Source organism: Haliotis rufescens, unplaced genomic scaffold, assembly GCF_023055435.1.
Source record: "Haliotis rufescens isolate VD_foot unplaced genomic scaffold, xgHalRufe1.0.p SCAF_31, whole genome shotgun sequence".
Lineage (NCBI taxonomy): Eukaryota > Metazoa > Mollusca > Gastropoda > Lepetellida > Haliotidae > Haliotis > Haliotis rufescens.
The window spans coordinates 269,251-286,051 of NW_025964013.1; the positions used below are offsets into that span (position 1 = coordinate 269,251).

At 43.0% G+C, this 16,801-nt stretch overlaps 1 protein-coding gene across 1 annotated transcript; it reads right to left on the reverse strand.

The window, feature by feature from the left end:
* Positions 1–7,307: 7,307 nt before the first annotated feature.
* On the reverse strand, positions 7,308–12,258 carry LOC124123370 (homeobox protein rough-like). The gene is made up of 3 exons (XM_046486599.1): positions 11,451–12,258; positions 8,209–8,443; positions 7,308–7,815 (listed from the first exon to the last, which is right to left on the reverse strand). The coding sequence occupies exons 1-3, from the start codon at positions 11,713–11,715 to the stop codon at positions 7,683–7,685; spliced, it is 633 nt and encodes a 210-aa protein (XP_046342555.1). The 5' UTR covers positions 11,716–12,258; the 3' UTR covers positions 7,308–7,682.
* Positions 12,259–16,801: the final 4,543 nt, after the last annotated feature.

A 16,801-nucleotide genomic window follows, 5' to 3' on the forward strand; every position in this document is an offset into this window, starting at 1 on the left:
GATGTAGGGACTTGTCAGTACAATGTGGGGACTTGTTAGTATAATGTAGGGACTTGTCAGTACAATGTAGGGACTTGTTAGTGTGATGCAGGGACTTGTCATTACAATGTAGGAACTTGTCAGTATGATGTAGGGACATGTCAGTATAATGTAGGGACTTGTCAGTACAATTTAGGGACTTGTTAGTGTGATGCAGGGACTTGTCATTACAGTGTAGGGACTTGTCAGTATAATGTATGGACTTGTTAGTGTGATGCAGGGACTTGTCATTACAATGTAGGAACTTGTCAGTATGATGTAGGGACATGTCAGTTTTATGTAGGGACTTGTCAGTACAATTTAGGGAATTGTTAGTGTGATGCAGGGACTTGTCATTACAGTGTAGGGACTTGTCGGTATAATGTAGGGACTTGTTAGTATGATGTAGGGACTTGTCAGAATAATGTAGTGACTTGTCGGTATGACGTAGGGACTTGTTAGTGTGATGTAGAGACTTGTCAGTATAATGTAGGGACTTGTCAGTAAAATGTAGGGACTTGTTATTATGATGTAGGAACTTGTCAGTATGATGCAGGGACTTGCCAGTACAATGTGGTGACATGTCAATATAATGTAGGGACTTGTCAGTATGATGCAGGGACTTGTCAATACAATGTGGTGACATGTTAGTATAATCTAGGGACTTGTCAGTATAATGTAGGAACTTGTCAGTATGATGCAGGGACTTGTCAATACAATGTGGTGACATGTCAGTATAATGTAGGGACTTGTCAGTATAATGTAGGAACTTGTTAGTGTAATGTGGGGACTTGTCAGTATGATGTAGGGACTTGTCAGTACAATGTGGTGACATGTCAGTATAATGTAGGGAATTGTTAGTGTAATGTAGGGACTTGTTAGTATGATGTAGGGACTTGTCAGAAGAATGTAGTGACTTGTCAGTATCATGTAGGAACTTGTCAGTATGACGTAGGGACTTGTCAGTACGATGTAGGGACTTGTCAGTACAATGTGGTGACATGTCAGTATAATGTAGGGACTTGTTAGTGTAATGTAGGGACTTGTTAGTATGATGTAGGGACTTGTCAGTATAATGTAGGGACTTGTCAGTAAAATGTAGGGACTTGTTATTATGATGTAGGAACTTGTCAGTATGATGCAGGGACTTGCCAGTACAATGTGGTGACATGTCAGTATAATGTAGGGACTTGTTATTATGATGTAGGAACTTGTCAGTATGATGCAGGGACTTGTCAGTATGATGCAGGGACGTGTCAGTACAATGTGGTGCCATGTCAGTATAATCTAGGGACTTGTCAGTATAATGTAGGAACTTGTTAGTATGATGCAGGGACTTGTCAGTACAATGTAGGAACTTGTCAGTATAATGTAGGGACTTGTTAGTGTAATGTGGGGTCTTGTCAGTATGATGTAGGGACTTGTCAATAGAATGTGGGGACTTGTTAGTATAATGTAGGGACTTGTCAGTACAATGTAGGGACTTGTTAGTGTGATGCAGGGACTTGTCATTACAATGTAGGAACTTGTCAGTATGATGTAGGGACATGTCAGTATAATGTAGGGACTTGTCAGTACAATTTAGGGACTTGTTAGTGTGATGTAGGGACTTGTCATTACAGTGTAGGGACTTGTCGGTATAATGTATGGACTTGTTAGTGTGATGTGGTGACATGTCAGTATAATGTAGGGACTTGTCAGTATAATGTAGGAACTTGTCAGTATGATGCAGGGACTTGTCAGTACAATGTGGTGACATGTCAGTATAATGTAGGGACTTGTCAGTATAACGCAGGAACTTGTCAGTACAATGTAGGAACTTGTCAGTATAATGTAGGGACTTGTTAGTGTAATGTGGGGTCTTGTCAGTATGATGTAGGGACTTGTCAGTACAATGTGGGGACTTGTTAGTATAATGTAGGGACTTGTCAGTATAATGCAGGAACTTGTCAGTACAATGTAGGAACTTTGCAGTATAATGTAGGGACTTGTTAGTGTAATGTGGGGTCTTGTCAGTATGATGTAGGGACTTGTCAGTACAATGTGGGGACTTGTTAGTATAATGTAGGGACTTGTCAGTACAATGTAGGGACTTGTTAGTGTGATGCAGGGACTTGTCATTACAATGTAGGAACTTGTCAGTATGATGTAGGGACATGTCAGTATAATGTAGGGACTTGTCAGTACAATTGAGGGACTTGTTAGTGTGATGCAGGGACTTGTCATTAGAGTGTAGGGACTTGTCGGTATAATGTAGGGACTTGTTAGTGTGATGTGGTGACATGTCAGTATAATCTAGGGACTTGTCAGTATAATGTAGGAACTTGTTAGTATGATAGAGGGACTTGTCAGTACAATGTGGTGACATGTCAGTATAATGTAGGGACTTGTCAGTATAATGCAGGAACTTGTCAGTACAATGTAGGAACTTGTCAGTATAATGTAGGGACTTGTTAGTGTAATGTGGGGTCTTGTCAGTATGATGTAGGGACTTGTCAGTACAATGTGGGGACTTGTTAGTATAATGTAGGGACTTGTCAGTACAATGTAGGGACTTGTTAGTGTGATGCAGGGACTTGTCATTACAATGTAGGAACTTGTCAGTATGATGTAGGGACATGTCAGTATAATGTAGGGACTTGTCAGTACAATTTAGGGACTTGTTAGTGTGATGCAGGGACTTGTCATTACAGTGTAGGGACTTGTCGGTATAATGTAGGGACTTGTTAGTATGATGTAGGGACTTGTCAGAATAATGTAGTGACTTGTCGGTATGACGTAGGGACTTGTTAGTGTGATGTAGAGACTTGTCAGTATAATGTAGGGACTTGTCAGTAAAATGTAGGGACTTGTTATTATGATGTAGGAACTTGTCAGTATGATGCAGGGACTTGCCAGTACAATGTGGTGACATGTCAATATAATGTAGGGACTTGTCAGTATGATGCAGGGACTTGTCAATACAATGTGGTGACATGTTAGTATAATCTAGGGACTTGTCAGTATAATGTAGGAACTTGTCAGTATGATGCAGGGACTTGTCAATACAATGTGGTGACATGTCAGTATAATGTAGGGACTTGTCAGTATAATGTAGGAACTTGTTAGTGTAATGTGGGGACTTGTCAGTATGATGTAGGGACTTGTCAGTACAATGTGGTGACATGTCAGTATAATGTAGGGAATTGTTAGTGTAATGTAGGGACTTGTTAGTATGATGTAGGGACTTGTCAGAAGAATGTAGTGACTTGTCAGTATCATGTAGGAACTTGTCAGTATGACGTAGGGACTTGTCAGTACGATGTAGGGACTTGTCAGTACAATGTGGTGACATGTCAGTATAATGTAGGGACTTGTTAGTGTAATGTAGGGACTTGTTAGTATGATGTAGGGACTTGTCAGTATAATGTAGGGACTTGTCAGTAAAATGTAGGGACTTGTTATTATGATGTAGGAACTTGTCAGTATGATGCAGGGACTTGCCAGTACAATGTGGTGACATGTCAGTATAATGTAGGGACTTGTTATTATGATGTAGGAACTTGTCAGTATGATGCAGGGACTTGTCAGTATGATGCAGGGACGTGTCAGTACAATGTGGTGCCATGTCAGTATAATCTAGGGACTTGTCAGTATAATGTAGGAACTTGTTAGTATGATGCAGGGACTTGTCAGTACAATGTAGGAACTTGTCAGTATAATGTAGGGACTTGTTAGTGTAATGTGGGGTCTTGTCAGTATGATGTAGGGACTTGTCAATAGAATGTGGGGACTTGTTAGTATAATGTAGGGACTTGTCAGTACAATGTAGGGACTTGTTAGTGTGATGCAGGGACTTGTCATTACAATGTAGGAACTTGTCAGTATGATGTAGGGACATGTCAGTATAATGTAGGGACTTGTCAGTACAATTTAGGGACTTGTTAGTGTGATGTAGGGACTTGTCATTACAGTGTAGGGACTTGTCGGTATAATGTATGGACTTGTTAGTGTGATGTGGTGACATGTCAGTATAATGTAGGGACTTGTCAGTATAATGTAGGAGCTTGTCAGTATGATGCAGGGACTTGTCAGTACAATGTGGTGACATGTCAGTATAATGTAGGGACTTGTCAGTATAATGCAGGAACTTGTCAGTACAATGTAGGAACTTGTCAGTATAATGTAGGGACTTGTTAGTGTAATGTGGGGTCTTGTCAGTATGATGTAGGGACTTGTCAGTACAATGTGGGGACTTGTTAGTATAATGTAGGGACTTGTCAGTACAATGTAGGGACTTGTTAGTGTGATGCAGGGACTTGTCATTACAATGTAGGAACTTGTCAGTATGATGTAGGGACATGTCAGTATAATGTAGGGACTTGTCAGTACAATTTAGGGACTTGTTAGTGTGATGCAGGGACTTGTCATTACAGTGTAGGGACTTGTCGGTATAATGTATGGACTTGTTAGTGTGATGTAGGGACTTGTCAGTACAATGTAGGAACTTGTCAGTATGATGTAGGGACTTGTCAGTACGATGTAGGGACATGTCAGTATAATGTAGGGACTTGTCAGTATAATGTAGGGACGTGTTAGTGTAATGTAGGTCGACTTGTCAGTATAATGAAGGGACATGTCAGTATGATGTAGGGACTTGTTAGTATAATGTAGGGACTTGTCAGTACAATTAAGGGACTGATCAGGATAATGTAGGGACTTGTCAGTATGATGTAGGGACTTGTCGGTAAAATGTAGGGACTTGTTAGTACAATGTAGGGACTTTTCAGTATGATGTAGGGACTTGTCGGTATAATGTAGGGACTTGTTAGTATGATGTAGGGAGGTGTCAGTACAATGTAGGGACATGTCAATATAATTTCGGGACTTGTCAGTATAATGTAGGGACTTGTCGGTATGATGTAGGCATTTGTTAGTATGATGTAGGGACCTGTCGGTATGATGTAGGGACTTGTCAGTATGATGTAGGGACTTGTCAGTACAATGTAGGGACTTGTCGGTATGATGTAGGGACTTGTTAGTATGATGTAGGGACCTGTCGGTGTGATGTAGGGACTTGTCAGTATGATGTAGGGACTTGTCGGTATAATGTAGGGACTTGTCAGTACAATGTAGGGACTTGTCAGTATGATGTAGGGACTTGTCAGTATGATGTAGGGAGTTGTCGGTATAATGTAGGGACTTGTCAGTACGATGTAGGGACTTGTCGGTATAATGTAGGGATTTGTCAGTATGTTGTAGGGACTTGTCGGTATAATGTAGGGAGGTGTCAAAATGATGTAGGAACTTGTCAATATGATGTAGGGACTTGTCAATATGATGTAGGGACTTGTCGGTATAATGTAGGGACTTGTTAGTGTGATGCAGGGACTTGTCATTACAATGTAGGAACTTGTCAGTATGATGTAGGGACATGTCAGTATAATGTAGGGACTTGTCAGTACAATTTAGGGACTTGTTAGTGTGATGCAGGGACTTGTCATTACAGTGTAGGGACTTGTCGGTATAATGTATGGACTTGTTAGTGTGATGTAGGGACTTGTCAGTACAATGTAGGAACTTGTCAGTATGATGTAGGGACTTGTCAGTACGATGTAGGGACATGTCAGTATAATGTAGGGACTTGTCAGTATAATGTAGGGACGTGTTAGTGTAATGTAGGTCGACTTGTCAGTATAATGAAGGGACATGTCAGTATGATGTAGGGACTTGTTAGTATAATGTAGGGACTTGTCAGTACAATTAAGGGACTGATCAGGATAATGTAGGGACTTGTCAGTATGATGTAGGGACTTGTCGGTAAAATGTAGGGACTTGTTAGTACAATGTAGGGACTTTTCAGTATGATGTAGGGACTTGTCGGTATAATGTAGGGACTTGTTAGTATGATGTAGGGAGGTGTCAGTACAATGTAGGGACATGTCAATATAATTTCGGGACTTGTCAGTATAATGTAGGGACTTGTCGGTATGATGTAGGCATTTGTTAGTATGATGTAGGGACCTGTCGGTATGATGTAGGGACTTGTCAGTATGATGTAGGGACTTGTCAGTACAATGTAGGGACTTGTCGGTATGATGTAGGGACTTGTTAGTATGATGTAGGGACCTGTCGGTGTGATGTAGGGACTTGTCAGTATGATGTAGGGACTTGTCGGTATAATGTAGGGACTTGTCAGTACAATGTAGGGACTTGTCAGTATGATGTAGGGACTTGTCAGTATGATGTAGGGAGTTGTCGGTATAATGTAGGGACTTGTCAGTACGATGTAGGGACTTGTCGGTATAATGTAGGGATTTGTCAGTATGTTGTAGGGACTTGTCGGTATAATGTAGGGAGGTGTCAAAATGATGTAGGAACTTGTCAATATGATGTAGGGACTTGTCAATATGATGTAGGGACTTGTCGGTATAATGTAGGAACTTGTCAGTATAATGTAGTGACTTGTCAGTATAATGTCATCATGTCAATTCGGCGTAGGGCTGGGACGAGTAACTCGGGTACCCGTGTCGGGTGGGTACTGAGTAGAACCCGGGTACCCACAGGACTACCCGGGGCCCTGGTTAGTCACGTGACATATTGTTTAATGACAAAAGTATCTCTATGGTTACACTACAATGTTCGCATTTCTTTCTGAGTATGCACCCATTCCTTCTGACTGTTCATATGGCTGAATAAACATATAACTTAATTCAGTTTCAGTGTATGAATGACCAGATTGTTCAATACATGTATCTAAATACGTATTGCCAGGGCTATGCTAAAAATGTACCCGATCGGACATTTTGAGACATCTCCTGAGACCCAGTGGGTACCCGGGTATGGTCTGGTAGTAGGGGGTGGGTTCCTGGTAGTAGGGGGTGGGTGTCTGGTAGTAGGGGGTGGGTTCCTGGTAGTAGGGGGTGGGTGTCTGGTAGTAGGGGGTGGGTTCCTGGTAGTAGGGGGTGGGTTCCTGGTAGTAGGGGGTGGGTGCCTGGTAGTAGGGGGTGGGTTCCTGGTAGTAGGGGGTGGGTTCCTGGTAGTAGGGGTGGGTTCCTGGTAGTAGGGGGTGGGTTCCTGGTAGTAGGGGGTGGGTTCCTGGTAGTAGGGGGTGGGTTCCTGGTAGTAGGGGGTGGGTTCCCAGCCCTAGTACGGCGTGAATGTGCTGATGGTGCTGACAAATCCAGAATCAGAATCAGAATCTGGGATTCGAACCAACGACGCAACTCTGTCTAACAACACTTGGCCACACGTGACCGTCCTTACTGTGAGGTTAGTATTAGAAGAAATCATAAATTGCTTAACCAGACTTGGATAAAAGTATTTATTATATGCATATTTGATGACACTTCGCCTATAATCACAAGTGCATGACGGCACGGTCGCACTGAAGCAAATTATATATTCAAACACAAAATACAACGTGGAAGAGGAGGCGATGAAGTCGATCGTACACATTTGCATAAGGAGCAAGTCTTGGTGCAATAATGCAAATATATGTTCTGACAGGGAGCACATGTCCAGATGCACTTGCAAAAGAATCACTCACAAGAATTTAACATCGAGAGGTCATTCCGGCCTCGTCACGTCAATTAGCAGTTTTTTCCAGGAAGGTGAAGCGTGTTTCCTTGGTCTGCCATGAGTTCCGGCAAGTCTTTGGTAGCGGCACAGAGCAGGGGCCGACCTCACGCCACACTGGATGACACCTCGGGGGCGGGCCTCCGAGACCAGGGGTCCCAGGCCGGAAATGACGTCACGGGAGAGGTTGTCAGTGGCAACTGTCCTGGATATGGCAACCCGACTCCATAACTCATCGCTCTGAAACATTAATTCGTCGTAAAGCCGCTTTAAACATTGCCTTAAATTAGTCGCATGCTTCTTTCGTGAACACAATACTAGCGATTCTTGTGATTCGGTTTGAAACCAAACCGTCAGTTATTTTGAAAAATAATCGTGATGCCAGAAAAAAATACTGTGCAATTCTGTTTGTTTCGTTAGCGATTAGTTTCATCCGAGGACATAAAATAATCTATTTTATGGTCTCTGCTCCATTTTCCGGTGTCACCATTCGTGATATTGCTTGAATAGTCCTAACAGCGGCTTAATACCATACTCACTCACTCACTCACTCTGGTTTATCCAACATATTCACGGCAACTATCAAACCACAGTAATCATGCGTAATACAACAAAATGTCGCCAGATGTTTACCGTATTTGCTGATCTAGATGCGCCTTCTCTATTCTCTTGTCTTTGGCGCGCCTGTTCTGGAACCAGATCTTGATCTGTGTCTCCGTCAGGGTAAGTAACTCTGCCAGCTCCAGTCTGCGCGTGCGCGTGACATACTCCGCCCGCCTGTACTCGACCTCCAGGCGCAGCGTCTGCTCGCTGCTGAACGTCGTCCTCTGCCGTCGCGGACGCTGCTCTCGCCTCTTGCGACGTGGAACTGTAGATTATGAAATTACAAATAATCTTCACTTAAACAAACGAACTACTTGTAATATCAATAACGAATGTTGACAACCTACACCTACACATAAAGCTACATTGTTTCACACGCTATCTGTGAGCTGTCTATATCGAGTGAAGGGTCGGCGTTGATGTCCAGATACTGTTTCTGTACAGTCTGCATTCTCTTCCTCATCACGCGCCCCTCGATGTACAACACGTGTAGTAATGGTACTCCGTGACGGCGTCTATAGTTTTTCCCATGTAAAAACATAAAATGAGATATTCCGAGAGAAATACAAACAGTTACTGAAAAGGTTATGGCACCCTTAAGATTCTTTTGATTTAACATGACTTCCACAAAGTGTTTCACAATACGATTGCAGCAACAAATACTTGGTTTGTATTGTTCTTCTGTGGTGTTCATCACTTGGCAGTAATGTTTGCTACGGTTCGCCCGTAGGTTGTCAGACATCCCATTTGACCAGTCAAGTGTGACCTGTGATACGGCCTGGTCTTAGCTACTAATTACTGAGCTGGTATATACTGTGGGCAGAGTAAGCTACTCCAACTCGTTGAGTGATACAGATTAACCATATTATGATTGCGTTTGTAAGTTGCTTTGATCTGTGTCGGATTGCGTATGTTTTATTAGCAAAGACTTTGAATAAAACAAATTCCAATGATGTAGTATATAGGAAACTTGGCGAAGATTAATAAAAACCTTTTAACCGTTTAGTTTCTCCTGCATTATTTTCATTAAATACAAAGTTACGTAGAAAAAGAACACATTAAACAGATTAAACTCATATATTAAACTCGCTATAGGTACCGTACTATATTACATGGAGTCAGTAAGGTATGCCTATTCCATTTAGTAAACTGGAGATGAAATCAAAATCAAAGCCACCACAGCCTAAAGATGACAAGTCCAGTGGGATGCAAGTAAGATCGGTAGATGGCTATACTAAATGCGATCTCTTTAACTCTTAAAGCAACAACAGTAAGGTCTCGCCACCATGGCTGGTGTACGCAGAGTTGAGTACATAGAGTCTCAGAGAGGAACCCCACAAGTAGTTCTTGATGGGTTCACTTACTCCAAGAATCAAACCAGGGCCCAGACCACACACAGGAGATGTATCATGAAGACCTGCCGAGGGAACTGTTCCACTGTTGGGGACTTTCTTCAAGATGCCCCGGACTACTGCCATCCACCGACAGTTCAGACTGCTGTCAAGTTGTCAGTTCTATTAGGAAACAGGCCAGGCTAACTATGTCTGATCAGTGTAACATTTTCGCTATGTAAGTATCAATAGTAGTGAAATATTTTCCACATTAAAGTTAAATTCATACATCCTGTTAATAATTCAAAATGTGTGATTTCCGATGAACACTTCAAAATGTGTGATTTCTGGTGAATACTTCAAAATGTGTGATTTCTGGTATGATCTGATGATTAAAAGTGCATCATAAACTTATAATATGTGTTTTCTGGTCTGTTCCACTTTAATGAAAGGTAAACAGGAAACTATTGCTTGACAAACCAACCTTGACCAATCCTGGTATACGCTGTCTGACAAATGGGATGTCTGGCAATTAGGAGGTTACCTTGCTTCAGGGCGAGAATTGTGTGAATATTCATTTTATATAAAATTAATATGCCCATTCCCATATCTTAATAGCTTATTCATTCATGTAGTTATAACATGGGTTTAAATCTACGTTTAGGAAAATCGGGAATAACTCCATTTCATGATTGTGTATATGAAGCGTGAAAGACTCTTTTACCTTGGATATAGTCGGAATCGTACAATGGACTCCCCTGCATTAGCTCAGATGGAGGTATATACTATCTGACACAAAGGCCTAGCTTCATCTTCACGTGGGGCGGCGGGGTAGCCTAGTTGGTAAAGCGTTCACTCGTCACGCCGAAGACAAGGGTTCGATTCCCCACATGAGTACAACGTGTGAAGCCCATTTCTTGTGTCCCCACCATATTGCTGGAATATTGCTAAAAGCGGCGTAAAACAATACTCACTCACTCATCGTACATCTTAAACTGTCTGGCCGTGATATAGATGTGACACAGCCAAACGCGGCGTCACATCATACTCACTAACACAGAGGTGCAGTTAAACTCACTTCACAGTGACGAGACTGTAAGTCAGCAGAGTCAACATGTTAACTGAGAGTTGTGTCAAAAGCCTAACACCACTGTCTCGATTTACCATAACATTCACTGTGTTTACACCAGGTAGATATGTACATGAAGACTTGCAGATCATTGTACTTCTGACAAACTCATAAACTGCGTCACCCGTTGATGTACCAGCGTGTCTGCAAGTCGTCCCCTTGACGACGCCGTGCCTGTTCTCTTAATCCGTCATACTTTGTGTGAACATTCAATGAGAAACTAAATCATGTCCGGTCTCATTACCCGATCAAGACAAAAGCATCTCCGAAACTCCCCCGAAATGATTAACCCATTAACATTTGAATGTTATTGTTTCGACCGTGAGTATGGCATCATATGCGACATTTCCTACACTCTGAGCCCAATGTAAGCCATATGGTCAGTTAATCGAACATTTCAAACCTTTCATTCTAATTGATTATACATGCCCAAGTAAATATTTTACTACGTGCACGTTACTATCACAAGTAACAAGATAACAAGACATGTGTTCGTCAGAGACTGTCTTCAGTACAAATCAATGACCACGTCGTCTCGCCTGACTGAGTGGTATTAACAGTTAGGAAAGTGTTTAGTTTAATTTGCAAACTGGTGGCATCATAGAATCTACCTGGCATATGTGCGATGTCCTTAGGGCGGCTGGGCAACCTAGTGGTGACAGTTTTCATTCCGTAGGACGGAGTTTCCACACACAGGTGCAAGATATGAAGCAAGTTATGGTTCCCAACCAGGGACAATGCTACAAGACTCACACAATGCCCACTCACGCACTCTGCTGCCAAGGCTAAGTGTGATAATGCTGTCTACTTACTATATGACGGCGGTCCCTCGGGGAGGTAGAGCCCACGGAAGTCGAGGTGTGGGGTGAGGGGCGTCCCTGTCGCAGGCTCCAAGGTAGCGCCCTCCATTCCGGGGAGATAACCCATGAACAGGTTAGACAGCCGTATCCCCGGGGGTAGAGGCGAGGGTAGCGGGATTGGAGGGAGGGGTGGGGCGCTAGCGACAGGGGGCGTCCATCGAGCGGGCACAGCGTGGGTGCTCTTGGGCTCTACTTCTTTCTCAGAAGATGTCGTCATAGTGAGCGGTACCAGGTCCTCCTAGAATCTTCGTCTTCAGTATTGAACGTTTTACCTATATGAAAGTCTTCTCTGCTGATCTACGCCGTGGGCTGGTTGATGTGGCGCGCTTCTTCGTGGATTCCCATCACTGTGGCTGGAAATATCCTCAAGAAATAAAATCTGCAGGTTGCAAATGAAGTATTTCGGAACGATTTTAACTTTTCCAAGTTGTCGTCCCTAGGCTTAACACATGTCTCGATGTACCGTTCCTGTATGCTACGATACCGTTCTGGCACTCAGTGGAACTAACACTCCGGCTGCTAATGAAGATGCATGTAAAGTTCGGTTAATCCTGGGGCGGGTATGGAAAGCGCGGGAACGGCCGCGTGCAGGGGCACACGAGGCGTGAGACCAGATATGCTTTCTGTGATTTCTCCAAACTATCACTGGTTTTAATCAATGATTAAGTGCGGCCTCTAAACAACCGGCAATTGTCAGTGGATACATAAAAGAGTCGTTTTCTTCTCATTATTGTTAGCAAGCGGAGCAATTTCCTCCTCCACTAGCTTCATTATCACGCATGCGCGGTTCTCCTCGCTGCGCCCTAGGCCACAAAGAGGCAGGAAGAGCTCAGAGGAGACAGTTCCGATTAAATACATCTGAATTTCACAACACATTGGTGATAACTGTTATAACCAATAATTGCACGATTAACAGACTGGGGCTAGCCACACGTGCGGCAAGTAATAAGCTAATTGGTTTTAAATAATTCATCTCATCACTCCAATTCATGGGCGATCGCTTGACAAATTGGGTTGGCGTTTTTGCGGCGAGTCACGTGAGATACGTTTGCAAAAACCTCTTCTCTATATGCAACATCTCTGACTGTAGTAGGATGTGGCTGTCCAGGCATCATGATCAGTCGGAGAATTAATAATCTGTCTTATTCAGGAATTATTTATAGAGGCATAAGACAGGGATCTAATAGTACAGCGCTGTACCCGGAAGTGACAATTAATGAGAGAGTCCACGCGACCGCGCCATGGGCTCCCATACAGGAGCCGTGTGTACAACACAGCTGTGTCTGTCCACGATGAACACCTTGTGAAAACCTTGTAACTGGAGTTGACTCGATTCAGTCTAGAGACCAGCTGTGAGTGAGTGAGTGAGTGAGTGGCAGTTTTGGGACGCAATCATCATCGAACAAGAAAACAATTCCTCAAACTGTCATGTGATTTCTGCAAGAGCAAGTCGGTGCTTGCCTAAAACATTTTATTTGTCATTACAGAATCTCCCATGTCAAGTACATGTATATGTACATCTGACAAGTTCACAGTGTTCTATGTTGCTCTGAGGAGTTCGTTGTTCTTTCATGTGACGGTGTTACAGAAACATTGTTACATTGTCGGTTGTAACCATTTTTTTCTTTCGCATACTCACCATCAAAGTCAATTTAATAATTTTGTATGAAAGTCATACCACTGACGTTGGTTCACACTGCACATCGTGGAAGAGGCCAAGCCCCACCCCCAGCTTCTACTCATGTCCAGCTCACGCTCCGGGGTGAACCAGCGCCCCGCGCACCACTTCTTCGTGTGACTATTAATGTTAAAGCCATTTTCAGCATATCTGTTTTATAGCTTTCTTCGTGTACACATTCAACTGTTATTATATTGCGAAGTTGTTTCTCAGTGCCGGATATATACATCATTGTTTGGTTTCATTAGGGAACCCAGTGGGGTTAGAAATAATACATCGAGTACATATGAACACATGGACACATGTCCGCTTGAACACCTGAACATATGGCCACATTAACACATGTAGACAATAGCACATAGACGCGTGGACACCTGAACATATGGCCACATTAACACATGTAGACTATAACACATAGACGCGTGGACACCTGAACATATGGCCACATTAACACATGTAGACAATAGCACATAGACGCGTGGACACCTGAACATATGGCCACATTAACACATGTAGACAATAACACATAGACGCGTGGACACCTGAACATATGGCCACATTAACACATGTAGACTATAACACATAGACGCGTGGACACCTGAACATATGGCCACATTAACACATGTAGACTATAACACATAGACGCGCGGACACCCGAACACATGGCCACATTAACACATGTAGACTATAACACATAGACACGTGGACACCTGAACATATGGCCACATTAACACATGTTGACAATAACACATAGACACGTGGACACCTGAACATATGGCCACATTAACACATGTAGACAATAACACATAGACACGTGGACACCTGAACTTATGAAGACATGAATACATGGCTGATGGTCGGAATGATGAGGTATCATTCCATGTTTTTACACGGATGTATTCTTGAACGAAGATTAGATATGAAACACAACCAATGTGTCCAATGTATTCATTTTTCATACTCGCAAACAAATGAAACACAGTCGAGCCGATGTCGTAAGAATGTAAACAATAAACCCAGATGTTGTCCGTCCTCCTCTTCTGTAACAGACCGCCTCCGTGGGCTTGTGGTAGAACATCCGCCCGGAGAGTGGAAGGTCGTGGGTTCGATCAACGGCCGTGTCATACCAAAAGGCGTTGGAAAATGGTACTTGTTGTTACCTTGTCTGGCGCTCGGCATTAAGGGGCTAAAACAAGGACTGGTTGGCTTGGAGTCAGTATACTGTTTCTGAGTGGGGTATTCGTGTTAAGCCACACACACACACACACACACAAACACACACACACACACACAAACACACACACACATACACACACCACACCCCATCCCCCCCACCCCACCCCACCCACACACTCAACCACACACACACACACACACACACACACGCACGCACGCACGCACGCACGCACGCACGCACGCCCGCACGCACGCCCGCACGCACACACACACACACACACACACACACACTCAACCACCCCAACACCCACCCACCCCCCACCCCACCCCCCACCCCACCCTCTTAATTTGCATTATGTTAATGCATGTGCATGATAGAATGCAATCAAAGAGATTTATATCAGAAACATGTACACCTTACGCACCTTGTTGTCCGCCCAACATACACATGTACACATGTACACACGCTGGGAAATGTAATTGGAGCATAGAACGATTTCCACGTAGAAAACCGTAAACATTTTCAAAGTAATAAATTGCAAAGGGTGGCTAAAATGACACAAAAATGGATATTCGATATGATTGTTGCGTGTTGCAGTGTTCCGGCGACTGTCTTCGGCCTAGTTACGTTTTCTTATCGTAATGTTTTCGACAAATGCATTTTTTTCCAGCAGTTTAAGATGCTGATGACGTTTCGTTGCGTTCATTGCTTCATGTCTAACACTCCCGTAAATTACTTTTAGCAATACACACACACACACACACACACGCACACACACACACACACGCACGCACGCACGCACGCACGCACGCACGCACGCACGCACGCACGCACGCACGCACGCACGCACGCACGCACACACACACACACACACACACATGCACGATGCTATTTAAGAGCAATAATCTTGAACGCGACGTTAAACCCCATTTCACCTCACCTTATGTTATACTTTGGTTGTTAATTCTAAACAGATATTACCGTCTTCATCGGGGGACAAAGGTTTTCACATCCAAAGTGTGTCGTTTCTCAGTATTAAAAAAATATATAATATATAGTTTAATTCTGAGGTTTCGCTCAGAAAGTTGTGTTTCATGCAACTCGTCATTAAGTGACTAAGTTTGTCAAACTACATGCCTCCGAAGTTATGCGCAGATGAAAAATAGGCATTAGGTGTACTCAGGTGTTTCATAAATGATACTGAAATACATTTCGCTGTCCAATCCTTTGATGACTTAACAACTCTCATAACTATGTGTTAAAAGGTCTCCATTTCCAGGTATAATGCGAACTGACAGATTAAACAGAAAGACCACACCCTCAGTTGCATATCCAATTATGCTGAAATCGCTACATGTTTACCCGGGTCAGTGGATCAGTGGCGATATAACGACAAACTTCTCGGGCAATTTGCCACGGTTATGTCGTTACAGTTAGGCGCTTCTTCAAAGTAATAATCTCTACACATTACTGTTTGAATGATAAAACACTGCCAATATACTTTTGTAACATTTAACTTTTGGGTTGATTTTTTGGTCATGAGTCAATTTCATATTTTAAACGTTCTGATCGGGTTTATTTGAAATCATGTCGACTTTTGCCGAGCATGCGCTTCATTGGCTTCGTACAGAAATCACCTGGCTAAAACAAAGACGTGAGACGTCCCGAGTTATTGTCGTAAGCTTGGTTAATCCTGTTCACAATACGAGTCTTCCCATGCGCATGACAAAGGGGCTTAACACACGCCATTGACGGGGATCGAGCGCATGTCACGTGGCCTCTCTCACGCTGACGACGCCCCCTGGAGTGAAAAGTGTGCTATAACATGACGGGAGGTACGGTACTGTCGATCAACGTCTGTCAAATGATGTTTCTTCAAAGAAAACGTTGTAATTGCAAATTTACATGTATTATTTTGTTAATTGACATTGATTTTGTTTGTTTTTCTTTGTTTTGATGACTTTGAGGTATTCCTTCTAACAGGGTCTGCCGGGGAAGTGGAACCCAGTCCACCTGTCCTATGCGTGTCCTCTCGTCCACCACGTCATGAATAAACTCACAATAAATTAGTTTCAAAATACCTCATGATTGTTTGCCCCCAAATGTTAATGACGCACAGATGGACATTTTCCGATTGCTCGTTTAGAATGACGACGTAGATCAAAAATGTATGGATAACAACTTCTTCATTCAACTGTAATAGCGGCGTTTCGGTATAGATCGCTATTACAGAATTGAATAAGTAGTTTTTCATAATTTTATTTGTCTGCTTTGTCACCCGTCAACTTCTGCCTGTTAAACAATTAAATAGAAGTGTTGATGTTAAATAGAAGTGTTGATGTTGTTCCCTATAAATCCCTGTCCAAACAAACCATCCAATGTTCACTCACTGTTTGTAAGTCTATTTGCCTGTCTCTTGTTCTCCCCATGGGCCCTTCTGTATCCATC

What these genes read in the sequence shown, in the direction of transcription:
- LOC124123370 (XM_046486599.1), bottom strand. Translation starts at nt 11,715, where the DNA reads ATGACGACATCTTCTGAGAAAGAAGTAGAGCCCAAGAGCACCCACGCT. An exon ending in CGAGGGACCGCCGTCATATA is followed by an intron (nt 8,444 to 11,450) that starts GTAAGTAGACAG and finishes CATAATCTACAG; the next exon opens with TTCCACGTCGCAAGAGGCGA. An exon ending in CATCTAGATCAGCAAATACG is followed by an intron (nt 7,816 to 8,208) that starts GTAAACATCTGG and finishes TTAATGTTTCAG; the next exon opens with AGCGATGAGTTATGGAGTCG.